General features: G+C 40.1%; 1 protein-coding gene across 5 annotated transcripts in view; it reads right to left on the bottom strand.

Annotated features, from left to right (window-relative positions):
* Positions 1-15,159, bottom strand: part of mpp7a (MAGUK p55 scaffold protein 7a) — a 180,955-nt gene that overhangs the window by 88,916 nt on the left and 76,880 nt on the right. For all 5 annotated transcript variants that reach the window (XM_061712949.1, XM_061712950.1, XM_061712951.1 and 2 more), the window contains exon 5: positions 2,866-2,946. In XM_061712949.1, coding sequence (XP_061568933.1) covers positions 2,866-2,946 — 81 coding nt within the window. The remainder of the gene's footprint in view (positions 1-2,865; positions 2,947-15,159) is intronic.

Here is a 15,159-nt window from a genome sequence, read left to right as displayed (position 1 = left end):
AATATAAGCCTAAAACAATAATAATATGCTTTTGCTGGACAGCGCAGCTCACTCGTACACACCATTTAGACGGCACACATTCAAACCACTTATGACTCTGTTCTTTGGCTTTCAACTTGAATTATAACACATTAAATGATTATTTATATTGTGACTGACTGATTCTATTTTTACTCCTCATTTATTACTTCCTCATTTATATCCCATCTATTCCGTTTTTATAATTTTTTTTGGTGTTTTATTTCCCTAAATTGTTTTAGATGTAGATATATACTTGATTGTGAAGGCGTTTGGTCTATATTTTTCTTTTTTCTTTGTAAAGTGCTCTAAAAATATATTCGACCTTGACCAGTTATTAAGTTGACCACTCACTTCTTTGTATGGAAAAGTGTTTTAGAGTCAAATGTGGAGCAATTTGTCTGAAAAGGGAGGCATTTGAGGCCAAATGTGAGGCAATTAGCAGGACTCAATTTGGCCGAGCTAATGGTTCCTGCAACAGGATATGATCCCAAGCACACCAGAAAATCTACAAGAGAACGGCTTAAAAAAGAGAAGGAAACAACTGAGGTGTTGCAATGACCCAGTCGAGGTACCAATCTGAGCCCGGCTGAAATGCTGCGGTCGGACTTTGAGAGAGCATTAATGACTTCCTGGAAACGTAAATGAATTGAAGGAACTAAAATTACCTGACCCCGATGTCAGAAACCGGTGAGGGGATGGAGATAAGGTTTACTTTAAGGCCCCGTTTACACGTAGCAAAAACGGTGGTGTTTTCATGCGTTTTGGCCGTTCGTTTACACGAAAACGAAGCTCAAAGTCACCAAAAACCATAATTTCTGAAAACTCCGGCCAAATTTGCAAAAACTCAGAGGGACAGAGGGAAACGGACATTTAGGCTTCAGAACGTCACATTATGCGACAAAAACGTCACCAGCGTCTTGGAAGTAACTGGTAGTTACTCGTCTCATTTGTTGATGTTTTTTTCCAGGATTCTGATTGGCTAGCATGACTTTATCTTCTCGTTACACTGCCCCTGTAGGTTTGGCTGCTCATAGCACCTTAACAGCGGATTTATGCGGGTTCGTGTAAATGATGGTATTTTTCAAAATGTAGAGGGGGAAATATCCATTTTTATAAATACCGGGTTATGTGTAAACGTGGCCTAAGTTGTTGATACTGAAGGCAGATCTACTGAATCATGTGGTTTATGTGTATGTTTATATGTTACAGTTCAGAAAATCATAGCTACAGCACGAGACATGCTCTCAGAGGTGACTTTTTTCTTTATTTTCTGTTTTTCCTTTTTTTTATATGCTACCTCTTTAGGTTTGCTTTTAATTTCTGTTGTAATGTACTGTGTATTATGTGTCGGACCCCAGGAAGAATAGCTGCAGTTTTGCTGTAGCTAATGGGGATCCAAATAAAACTATAAACTATGTGTGCCGTTTTAGCTTAGTTTTCGTCAATAAATGAATCAATAATGAGGGGTGCCAATACCAGGTGTCATCCTTTTGAAGTTGTTTTTTCTCTATGCCAAGATTTATAAAACCTTAAATAGGACAGATATTGTACTCTTTTCTTCAAGTTATTTTAAGCTCTGATACAACATTTATCGGCCAATATTTAACCGCAAATATCACTAGTATGAAGACTTGATCTGCCACAAGAATCCATATCCACACATTTTTGGTTTGGGCCTATATGTGGTGTTTTGTGAGCTAATAAGCATGTGTGCTTGGTCTTCAGTCTATTAGTCTGTTATTGCTGCCTTCACCTCTCCTCACCTCATCCCTTAAAACTGTAGAGCTTCCTGATTAATTGCTTTCACAGGCTGCGTAGTGATGGATTAACCTTTACCACGCCAAATCCCTTCACTGTAAGCGTGATTAAAATAATAAACGCGAGATTTCTGACACTGGCATGCCTTATGGCAAGCAGCGGTGATCATTTGTTGGTGCGTTTCACTGCGAGGATGACATAGACGGAGCTAGATCACAATGTCTGTCTAAAAGAGCAGCAGACAGTCATGACAGATTCATGCAAACTATCCTCTAGACGGTGACTGTCTGAGTCTGTGCTCAGGGTGCATTCACAGTACTTGATTGCTGATGAAGTTGCCTCATTTTGTCACTTTCTTCTACACCATGCGTGTCTGCACCATCACTCATTTTGCATAATACACATTGTTTTTATTACTTTTAACAAACTGATGAAGCTTCAGTGGCAGAAGTCAAGAATCAATCATTACGAGTCGGACAAACTGTAGAAAAACGGACTTCTGAGCCCGATTCTTTTGGGATCCCCCATATCTTCACACCCCTCCGAATAGACAGTAAGAGGAACTGAATGTATGCACGCTCTGTAAGTGTGTGTGTCTGTATTATGGTTGGAAGGGACTTCACAGCAAGCTGTTGTTTCTGGCGCAGGCCAGATAAGCATGACGACAGAACATTCGAAGAGGAGCACGTCCAACTCTCCAACTACTCCGCCATCATGAAAGCCAGCTCTATCTGGCCGGGACACCTGGAGGCCTCGCTGGAAGGCCACAGTTATGCATTACCAAAAATTAAAAACGTGTAAATTTATTTTGTGGCTGTCTGCATCTGGTTAAACAGGCCAACAGCTGCAGCCAAGAAGGCAAAAAAAAAAAGAAGAAAAAAAGAGCCTGAATCAGACAGCCGTGTTATTTTGACTGAATCACAATAGTAACATCTCTTTATTGTAGTAGTTTTACAAACAGCAAAAATACGCAACCAAAACTGTTAGACGTTTTGAAGTTTCCTAAGCAAGGAGCTGTTCATCAATACTAATGATTATGAAAATAATAAATAACATGATGTGATGAAGAATAAAAAGTAAACTCACGGTCAAACTGGGTTTTTCCAGTAGTTTCAGAAGCTCTTTCACATCTCCATTATCTGCTTTCCTCTCCAGATCCTTACACACCTAAAAGGAAATGGACACATAATAGTTACAGAATTGCATTTTTTACCTTACAGGATTGAACAGTACTGTCAACTTTAGTACTGTAGTACAACAACACGAGGACAAATTTATTGAAAATAATTCATAGTTCAGAACCAGAAGTGTTTCCTAATCTTCTCACTGAAAAGGGTCATGGCATGTTTAGTTAGGCCTGCTTGATTATAAAAAAGAAAAAAAAATGAAATTTTGATTAATGAAAACGATTATCCAATAAATATTTTCTGGCGTAACATTCACACCGAACTAGTGATTATATTTGGGGAGGACGTTGCATTTAATTGGGACAAACTCTTCCTTGGGCTTGTACGTTCAACCACTGTAAGTTCTGAAACTAAACACTTATTTGGAATACTGAGCTGAGCTGCAAGAAAAGCAATAACAAAGAAATGGCTTAAGCCAGACATCCCATCTATAGATGAATGGTATAATATAATTGATGATATATTTGTGATGGAAAGAATGACTTTCTCAATGAGGCTGCAGCAATCTGAATTGAAAGACATCTGGGAGCAATGGAAAATGTATATTTCCCTGAAACGGCCTGCTTTTGATTAATTTTCTTTTCTTTTAAACAAGATTTGTTTAAGTATCTATTTTCTTGTATTACTATAATAGAAAACACCCCATGTTCATGTGTTCTGTTATAACATGTTTTGTGAATGGAAAAAACGAATTGGAGCACTGTGTTGAAACAAGTAACTATGCGTTAAAGATGTATGTATTGTTGAGATGTGATTCCAAACAAAAATAAAAGAAAAAGAAAACGATTATCCATTGAGTTATGAGGCATGATGCATTTATCAAATGTAACATAAAAACACTGGAATTTCCTTGAAATACAAAATTTCAGACTAAAAATAATTCAGGCAAATACAGATGCTGCTAGGGCGGCTCCAATAATCCCTTTAAAAGGTTACCACAAGTTTCAAACGTACTGTATCTAATATTCCGAACGGGCAGCGGGCTCTTTGAGAGCTGAAACTAGAGTTTCAGGCCGTAAAACATTCCCAAATGCTCACATTTGCCTTTGTTTTCTAGAACTGCAGCCTTTCACAGAGGGTCAGCAGGTGATGGCCAGGAGTTCTTATCATAAGAATATTCTAGCCATTAACGATTGTATGATCGCGTCACTTGTGTGCTGTCCATGGTCCTGAACCACGGGAAAACAGGGGGAAGTTGGAGCATCATTTGGACTGATGCCTTGCAGGAGCCAACACGAGTTAATCAGATCAAACACCGTTCAAAACTACACAAGTGGTAAGAAACTCCATGTTTAGTGATGCTGCTCTTGGTTGGTTTAGTCTTTAAATTACTCAAAAGTGCCTGTATTCAGAAATATGTTAAAGGCTGTTATAGGCCATTTATGAAGTCTAAAATATCCAGACTATATCCCTCAAATATTGTGCAATGTCTCAGGGGAAATGCTCCTGTGAGTTTCCTTTCAGGTGGCCCCGAGCAGCAGACAGAAAAGGTGATATTGTGTTTAATGAGGTGCATCTGGCTGTGAGGCAAGGCCACACTTTGTCACAGGGCTGAAACGTTCTGCTTGTTACCACTTTTCTTTTGATTAGATTTACTATCCTGCCTGACCATTTTTCAAGAGGACAGAGGAACTAAAGAAAACAGTCCATTTTACTTGGAAAAAAATGAGAGCATCTCTGAGCCGTGTGATGACAGTCATGATGAATGTCTGGTAGTTCTGAGATGCACGACCCTGCCACAGGCAAGGCTGCACTTCACTGTCAAATAATTTATAGACAATGCTCCTAGATGCCGTGAGGATGAAAAGAAGCAATTCAATATCATTTTATTTATATTGCATCTATTACAATACAAATTGTCTCCAGGATCTTTCCAGAGACCCAGAACATGACCCCTGAGAAATTATTACATAAACACTGGCAGGTAAAAACTGCTCTAGTGGGAGAAAAACCTTAAGCCAAACAGTGGCAAGAAAAACTCCCCTTTAGGAGAGAAAAAACCTGGACCAGGACCTGGATCATAAGGGGGGATCCTGATGCCAAAGGCCAGTCGGGTAGAGCAGGAAAAGGGAGATAGGAAAGAGAGGATGAAGAACAGAGAGAGGAGAGACACAGATATATTGTCAAAGGTAAAAAGACAAGATATATTAGTATTCATTATTTGTCAGCTGGAGGTCTAAGCGTTTTAGGTGCATATGACTGATATATGGTTAGTTGTTGGATGCAGCTCTGGAAGCTCTGGCCTGCAAACATGTACAGAAGAGAGAAAGAGGCGGCAGACCAGCACAACAAACTATTACAACAATGGAGAAAAATTATGCTTATGAGATACTTCTAATTGATAACTGCAGATTGAGTTTAGGGAAGGAAAAAGAAGAAGAGAGCAAAGTATATTGGTCAAAGTATCACATGAAGACAATGTATAAAGATATTTTCCACCATATCTTTATACCGGTGTTCATAGCAGCTGGTTTTAGGGGATGGAGGCAGCAACTCCACTTCAGCTCCCTCTCCTGGACTTCCTCTAAACCAGGCATGTCTCTTTTTAAATTCAGTGTCACTGCTTCGTCTTGCTTACTTCTGAGGGACACCAAATGCAGCATCATGTGAAGATGGGTGGAGAAAAATATCCGAAAGCTGGATCATTCTACTCTGACTTTGGTCTGTGATGTCACAACACTGCAAACCTTAACTCCTTAGTGAATAACAAACTGTATATTTAGACTTAGAGCCCAAAAAAGGGACAAGTTTGTAATTTGTCAACAGTTTTTGATTTGGTTGTCAGTTCACACTGCAAAATATGTGGTTTTACATATTTTGTTTTAGTTTAAGTACAGAAGCCTGTTCTCATAAAATATAGGAAGCTTTCTGAAATGCAAAAGAAACAAAACTATTTAATTGCAAATAAACTTGGATTAAGTATAAAATGACCTTAGGAACTACTGGGATTATTTTTAAAAGAGGAGCACTTCTCAGTGATGCCTCGTTGGTTAGATTTGTGAGATTATTAATTCGCCCAAAGGCTTTGGAAACATGTGAGAAGGGTGTGCTAATCTGCTGTTGGCCTTATAAAAAGGACGGGTTGTGTTTTTCAACTTCCAGAATAATTCCTGATTGAAATCTTTTCTGAGACCCTCTTATTTTCTTACCCGCGGCCTCCAGGACTTATTGTAATAACAACATATCGTGACGAGTCACGGTCCGTTTGTGGCGTTTTATTTTCTAAAATCAAACAGATTACGCCATTATTGTTTCTGACTTCCTATTAGCTTAATCTGCCATTTTCAAAGTGACACAGTTCAGCCATAACTGAACGCCGGAGTTGTCTCTGTGCATTTTTTGACAGAGCATCTACAGAACATCATATTATGAAACAAGTCAGGGAGTCCGAACAAATCTCATTGTGTAAAGACTTAGATTAGAAACTATTAAATTCACATGACCTTTCAGGCAGCGCTGCATGAGAGTCCATCATGCTACTGTGATAAATACAGCCGAATGAGCTTGGGAGTACCTTGGAAAACCTTCATCACTCAACACAGTCCTCTGCTGCATCCAGATATGTAACCTGAAACTGTATTATGCAAGGAGGAAGCCATATATCAACTCCACAGAAACGCTGCCACGCTCCGAGCCTGAGCTCATCTCAGATTGACAGAAAGACAGTGGACACGTGTCCTGTGGTCAGATTAATCCAGATTTTAGTTAGGGAGGGAGGGTCCTATTTGCCAAAGATAAGAAAGACCGTCCAGGCGGTTAACAGTGAAAGTGAAAGTGAAAGCGTGAGTCACATAAGTGACCGTAAGTGACCTGCCTTGGCCACTGATGTATATATGTGTGAATATACAGCACCACTGAACCAGGGGCACATGTTTAAACTTTTAGGAGAAACATGGGCATGTTCAACATGTTCAACCCACCAGGCAACACTGTCCAAGTCTGATACAATTCTGATTTGGTAAAAAATCTGATGGTTTGCATTTATAACTATGAGAAATTTGCATTAGACTTTCATATGAGTCTGGCAGGCCTCTGAAACAGCACACATGCACACCAGACACCAAAAAAGCTCATATTTGTGAGACCATTAAGAAGCCAGGGACATGATTGAAGCTAGGCCTGTGTTGAAAAAAATCGATTTTCCGATTCTGAATCGATTCTCATATTAATTCCTAAAAATCGATTTGTATGTCTAAAGATCCGATTTATTTTCATCACTACAACTTTATCGGTATTTTTAACGGTATTTTTGTGTTTATGCCCAAAAAAGGATGTTTTTTTGGACACAATGTTTTTGCCTTTAAATATGTTTAAAGGTATGAAAACATTAAAGTATTCAGTTATAATTGCATAAATTGTCTATATTTCATTACTTTATATACTGTCTTGGGGTTACATTTGCATAAAATGCTAAAAACAAAATTCTCAAAAATTAAAAACCAAAATAGACCAATAATGGAAAAAATTTTAACGGAATGTGGGAAAAAATAAAAACTGATTTCATACGTCTCTATCTGTTGCCCTGGATCTGTTTGGTAATTCTGACCTACAATGTTTCTGAAAGCAGTTCTATCAGCATTCTGGGAGCTGATTGGTCCTTACAGCATCATTAGCTGCCAATACTTGCTGTTGAATCTCAATATAATACTAGTATTAATATGTTGCAGAACTACAGTCATATAATTCATGCAACAGCTCAAAAAACAGTTTTAACATTAACCCAAATCAATATCGGAATCGAATCGAAACTAATCTTGATATTTGAATCGATTCCCAGCCCTAATTGAAGCAGGATGTAAACAGCTTAGAATAAAGAAGAAAATCAGATATAAATCGCTTCAATTGAAAGAAATTCAGATCAGCACGTCTTTGGCTGATGACATTGTCATGTAGACCAGTGATTCTTAACCATAGGGCCGCGGCCCACACTTGGGCCGCGAGCGCCACCTAGTGGGCCGCGAAAAAAAAATCAGTTTTGTACGTGTGGGCCGCGAGGGCCGCAGGACTGCATAGCAACTCCCAACCAAATGAGGAGAAGACACTCAGCTAGCTGTACGTGTAATAGTAAGAGAAATGGTGTGTATTTATAGAGAAAATCATTCATTTTGCAGTAATGAGTAGGTAGGTTTAGATCCGCCAGGATCAGGGATCGATTACTTGGGTCTGCGCCCAGAGCGAGCGAGCGAGCGCGCGCGCGCGCGCGGGGTGATCATTTATCCTGACGCGTCCCCGCGGCCGGGGAGGTCGGTGCCGCTCGGGCTTGCGGGCTCCGTCGTTTACTGCTGAAGGATTGTACATGTAGATGTGTGGGCTGACGTGTCTGCTGGACTGGACTGTTGTTCGGGCTTTCTCAAAAGCATCGGAAAGTGACACGGCTGCAGCGGCCAGAGACATGTTTAAGACATGTTTGGGTCCACATACAGCTGTGAAGCAGCTTTCTCCACAATGAACATAATTAAAACTAAATATCGTTCCGGGCTCATCAATGAGCACCTCCACATGCATATGAGAACCTGACACCATCCAGCCCAGATTTAAAGTCCTGACAGAAGAAATTAGAGCTCAGTTCTCTCACTGAACGACAGAAAGTGGGGGCATAAGATTATAAGAGGGGAAGAAAGAAAAACTGCAAAACTGTTCAATTGTTAAGATGTGTTTATATTAATTTATTATAAAAATGTGTTGAGACAATTAACAAAGAAAAGGGGAAATTCAAACTGCTGGTAAAGAAATAAAATAAGATAGCATTTGAAAAATAAAATAAAATCTATTTTATTTTTAAGAGAAAAAATGTGTAATTGAAGTTACACATGTTAATGGGCAAATATGTACTTTTTTAATATAACAGTCAGATGCAGATGTTGATACAACTATGAGGCTACTTGAATATATATATATATATATATATATATATATATATATATATATATATATATATATATATATATATATATATATTTATTTATTATGATGTTATTATGATGTTCTGGACCTTCGCTTGAGTAAATTTTCTCTAAATGGACCTCTTAAAGTTGAATACCCCTGCTATACAGTGTTAATATTTAACGGGCCCCGGGCCACTCTGTTCTGAAAAAATTGGGCCCCAAGGTCAGAAAGGTTAAGAACCCCTGATGTAGACCACATACTCTCCTGGGGATCGGCGTAAGCTGGTTACCAGTATCGTGGTATATCAGAATTTTAAAAAGTCACGGTTTCAAAACCCCTAAAAAAGAGATCCTGTTAAGCACATGCCCCTCCCCATCCTGTGGCGAATACTGCAAGCATTTGCAAGCTTATATATGCATGGATGATTAGCCAACATCCCCCTGCTACCTGACATCACATCAGTTGGTGTTGATGCAGAAAAGGACTAACGTGCGTTATTATGTAGCTGCTCCCACGTCTCTACCTGCTTCCTGTCCACCCTGTCTCTGTTCAAGCTTCCTGCAGATCACGGCCTGCTGACTCTGCGGCGCCTTGCAGCTGTTGTGTATTGGAGAGCACGAGTAACAAGTTTGTGTGCATGTATCTAAATGAAAACCTGTGCCAAACACTCGCAGCTGGACTCCCCGACTTTGAAATCACAGAATTCTCTGTCGAAGATTCCGACAGCGGCGTCGGACCGCCGATCAGCTGCAAGGTCTTGCTGAGTAAGAACAGGCAGCATTTTTCCAAACTCCAACGTTCATCATCTTCAGTTCCCCGAAAATTAAGAAGTATTATTAAAACATAAAGTGCTTTTATCAAATTCCAGATTTCCACTTTATTTTTTAACAGAATAAAATCAGCGAGTCAAATCATTTCCTCTCCAATGTGAGTGTTAAAGTTCAAACAACTGACAAATTAAGCATTTAAAGAAACACAAAGGAACTTTTGCTATTTTTACCTGAGCAGATCTCCCTGGAGAAAAAATATTTGAGAAGGCAAGATTTATTTTTTTTCATTATGCACTTCCACTTTCATTATAAAATTTCGAGAATAAAGTTGAAATTTCGAGAATAAAGTTGAAATACATTTCGACTTTTTTCTCGAAATTGTACTTCAACATTCAACATTTTCTCGATATTTCAACTTTTTTCTCGACATTTTGACTTTTTTCTCTAAGTGCATAATGAAATAAAAATCTTCCTCCTCTAAAATATTGTTTTTATTTTTCTCTTGCCTGGCCCTAATACTCTTCCGTACCCTGTAGGTGTGGAGGTTACGTTCATTTTATGATGCCGTCCAAGACGCTCAGGCTCGTATTTCATCTTTACTTTGATGAGACTCTCAGCTGCGTCCGTCATCATGCACATGGTAGCATTAGGGCTAGTTTCATTCCTACTGATGCAACATAGTCTTGTAAAGCCATACAGTAATCCCTCGTTTTCCGCAGGGGTTACGTTCCAAAAAGAGCCCGTGATACTGTAGGTGAAATCCATGAAGTAGAAACTTTTTTTTTTTTTTTCAATTATTATACAAGGCTTCAAATTGCGGAGATCAGCACCGCCCCACCGCGACCTGAGTAACTGGATTTGAACAGGAGAATCGTTGCAGAACGATTTGTCGACATTAAGGGTTTTGGAGAAAAAATTGCAAACCTAAATTTGGCAAGCTGTTTTAGGTACATGTACATGTTACAGAAGAGTATTAGGGCCATGCAGGAGAAAAAATATTTGAGATGGGAAGACGTTTTTTATCGTGCACTTCGAGAAAAACGTGGAAATGTCGAGAAAAAAGTTGAAATGTCGAGATTAATGTTGAAATACAATTTAGAGAAAAAAGTCGAAATTTCGAGAATAAAGTTGAAATACATTTCGACTTTTTTCTCGAAATTGTACTTCAACATTAATCTCGACATTTCAACTTTTTTCTCGAAGTGCATAATGAAAAAAAAAATCTTCATCTAAAATATGATTTTTATTTTTCTCCTGCCTGGCCCTAATACTCTTCCGTAACATGTACAGTACATATTAAACCGTAACATTATTGACACACAGGAAGTGAAGAAGTGTGGAGACTGTTGAGCCAATCAGAATGCAGAACAAGATGCACAATACAAATCCGTGAAGCAGCGAGACGTGAAAGGTGAATCGCGTTACAGCAAGGGATTACTGTCCACAGAAATGACTGGGAGACACAAATTTTACTTAAGGATAGCTTGGATGAAAGCCACTAGCAGGGATGGGGGACTGCAAGAACTAAATGACATTTCCAAAAGAAAAGCAAAAATCTCTTCAAATGACACTGAAACTGATATTTTAACGCTAAAAGTTGTCAAGTTGGGAAGTTGCATTTCTGAAAACGTCGCCACTGTTAAATGATAACGAAAAAAAAAACTATACATGGAACCATTGTACAAGCTGCATTTACGCTGGTGTTTGTACCAAAGAAACGCCTTAACAGGGAGGACAACCGAAGAGGCACGTGTACTATCCTTGTGTTTCGTTGCATCCCAACATAAACACACATCGCTATTTATAGAGTCAGGCAATCACAGAGTTTGGAAAAAGTAGAGACTGTTAATTACAGCTCCCGTGGTGCAGGAACAAAACAAAGGAGGTGAGGCAGAGGTGAGACCAGGGGGCTGAGGGCTCGGCCCAGTGTTTTAGCTGGGATGTGGTGGGGGTTTCATTCATTTTCACTCTTTTTCATCCCTTCAAAGCGAAGAGACTCTGGTAATAAATAGCAATAGAGGTCAGGGTTATTGTTGGTGAACCTTTTTCAACCTTTGCAATCTTGCATTACCTCACTTGGTTAAATTCACAAAAAAAATAGGGGGGAAAAAAAGGAGAAAAATCTGAACAAGAGTCGGGTAAAAAGAAGGAGGGGGCAAATTGTGGAAAAGCAGTAGGAAAAAGAAAAAAAAACCTGATATTGCACGTATGATCAAAGGGGGAGAAGTGAGAGAACTGGACAGGGGAGAGATGGAGGGAAGGCAACGTTAAAAGTCTGGTGAAGAAACATCTACTGTTATGATGGAGCACAATCCATCATCTCACTCTGTTTCCAACAAGGGAGTCGGAGGAGAAGAAGAAGAAAAGGAAGGAGACAGAGAAGTGTACATTTAGCCTGCCTTGTGTCGTCCCATTACGGCACGTCGTCGTATAACCCTGCGAGAACAGATGGGACATGTGTGACAACACATTCGGCCTTCTATCTTCATGCTTCCCTGCCTGAATCACATTTTCCATCCTCAGACCAAAAACAGACAGTGAGAGAGGAGGCAAAATATGATGTTGCTCTCCTCCGAGACTGTATTTCATTTGTTAAATGTCATGGCTGGCTCTGCAGTGTTTAGATAAGTTTGATCCCAGCATGTCAGTTTATAGCTCTCCGTTGACCCTGAACAGCTAAGGGCTCACTTCAGTGATATACGGCTACCAATACATCAACCTTGCATCATCTATAAATACCTTTTAATTATACAGTTTCAGACGGTTTCACCTTTTATCTGAAACCTCAGATTGCTGCAAAACAACTTTTCTCCATGTTATATTGGGATAAATAGGCACTTTGCGTTAATTTATGTTATACGTGATGAAAACTGCGCCGGTTTCTCACGAAGGTTTTTTGGATTTACTGAGTTGTGTACAATGAAGTTTTCCATTAACTGTATTTTAAAAGTTTCGGTACATACAGGACTGTCTCAGAAAATTAGAATATTGTGATAAAGTTCTTTATTTTCTGTAATGCAATTAAAAAAAAAAAAATGTCATACATTCTGGATTCATTACAAATCAACTGAAATATTGCAAACCTTTTATTATTTTAATATTGCTGATTATGGCTTACAGTTTAAGATTAAGATTCCCAGAATATTCACATTTTTTGAGATAGGATATTTGAGTTTTCTTAAGCTGTAAGCCATGATCAGCAATATTAAAATAATAAAAGGCTTGCAATATTTCAGTTGATTTGTAATGAATCCAAAATGTATGACATTTTTGCATTACAGAAAATAAAGGACTTTATCACAATATTCTAATTTTCTGAGACAGTCCTGTATATTAAAGTTTTTAAGTGTTGCTTTTCAGGACATTTCAGATTTTCCTTTCTAAACCAAAATGCATTGCTAATTTGAATTAATTCAAAACTGGGAGTCAAAAGTCTAAAGTTTATCGTCTCTATTTGTAGCTGGAGTCTGTTTTGGAGTGTGCAGCCCCAGACTTATGTGATATTAGGATAAAATCACACGCTGTATTAGGCCTGTGCCTCTCGTCTTGGGAATCAGGGGTGCAGCAGATTACCGGGGAGTGTGTGAGGTTGTCAGAGCTGAGGAAAGCCTTCCTCTCAGCGTGTCTGCGGCTGGCATGGATTGAGCAGCGCTCACTGGAGTAATCCAGTGGTCTCTCCCATTAACAGCCGTGTGGTTGCAAAGAATTCGGGAAGCCGGCCAGGGGGAACCACGGCTTTCTTTAAGGGACGATGGATCCGAGTCGCTCACCGGGGCGCACAGTTGCTCTTCAAGTGACGGACACTAACCTGAACCTAACTGGTCTGACGGATAATACCCAGAGATTGGCTCATTTATCCTTTTGACTGATGTGACGGGCCCTTTTACATTTTTCAATAAAGTGCTTTGACTTAAGTTTTGATGCGGCCTGGAAAGAGACCATCTGTGCAATAATATAGTCTGTCTGCGCATTTCTAAAAGTGTCTGCAGCCACTAACTGACTTGTCTCTCTGCGTGTGTGTTACAGCCCCCGGCTCCGGGAGCCAAGGATCGATCATGTTTCAGGCGACATTAGCGGTGTGAGTTTCCTTGAGCAGTGGCAGGAACCTGCTGCGCGCTCTAGACAGTGCAGACGAGGTTGAAGTGTCATTTTATGTTAGCCAATAAATTAAGCCTCCATTACCTGAAACCCAAGCCTGAAATGAATTTCATCTAACTGTAGATCTCTCCCTCTGCAACCGTAGTCCTCGGCCACCACTTCAATAGCGCTCATTTGGAGCTGTGACACGGGTGAAAAACAATCCGTTTTAAAAATACACCGTAATGCTCCGGGTTGACGGGAGACTTAGGACTGTGGTGTGCACCGAGACGCTTTGATACGCCATCTCTGGGCTTTATCCCCGATACCTGATAATCCCGCAGAGACGCTTTGCGGTGCATTTACCAGGAAACATAAATTTAAAAGTCTGTAATTTGACAAAAAGAATGAAAGGGAAAATATGTAAAGGGGGAGGGAAGATGGAGGCTGATAGTTGGGGGTCTTTTTGAACAGTCTGTGGACTCCTGCCACGGCCCGGGGAGCGAGAGCCAAGACTTGGGAAACAGAAACAGAGGTGATCCTTCACACGGCTGGATTCTTGGGTTCGGTGGGACTCTCGCCCCGGTGTTATCTCGTTAGCAGCGAGCTTTGCCACTGATGACAGCAGGGGTAGAGCAAACACGGAGAGGGAGAAGAGCAGAATACTGCTGGATCAGGCTCTGCCATCCTGGTTTGGCTGCCGGTCCGGAGGAATTTGGGAATGTTGTCATCTGTCCTGGCTCGCGGAGCCCTCCAGAATGGAACATTGTGGCTCCTCCAAAGACACTCGTGGTTCCTAAGGACAGGAAAACCACTGTGGAAGATGGCCTCTCTCCTGTGACAGTCCCTCCCCGTCCTCCCCCCTGCTGAAGACTCTCAGACCTTCTGTCTCTAGTCTTCCCCTTTGGCTCAGTCCTGATTAGGGAGGTAAGTGACTGGGCTGTTCAGAAGGAGAGGATCAACACGGGCACTTATTTTACAATAAACAGAGCCGGGGTTTAAAAAAGACCATTAACAGTTCCCCTCCTCTCTGCTCACTGCACCAGCTTTGTTGTTGAGCTGAAATAAATGCATGTGAATGTGAGCAGTAAAACTGCAAGCACATGTGGGTTTTCTGTCAATAATGTGGACAAACAATATACTAGAAATGAGTAAAAACTATCAAATTAAAGCTGCAAGCAACGATGAACCGGCCCTCGCGCGTGCAATTTTCACCAATAAAAGTCAAAGACTCAAAACTAAGTCGGATGACACCACCCACGAGTCTTTATGTCAAACCATTGAAAAGTTATGGCAGAAAGAAGGAACTATCAAATATGGACCAATCAGATGAAGGGTGGGCGCGCTTTTTGGCGTCTATTGTCGCCACGGTAACGCTTTTGACTGAGAAAAGTAATGCGTGTTGTCGCATTACTTTTTCGCATACATGTCGCATACATTTTGATGTATAACACACCTGG

This window comes from Cololabis saira, chromosome 22, assembly GCF_033807715.1.
Source record: "Cololabis saira isolate AMF1-May2022 chromosome 22, fColSai1.1, whole genome shotgun sequence".
NCBI classification, from domain to species: Eukaryota; Metazoa; Chordata; class Actinopteri; order Beloniformes; family Belonidae; genus Cololabis; species Cololabis saira.
The sequence above is the reverse complement of the archived record's forward strand: the minus strand, read 5'-3'. Positions and strand labels throughout refer to the sequence as shown.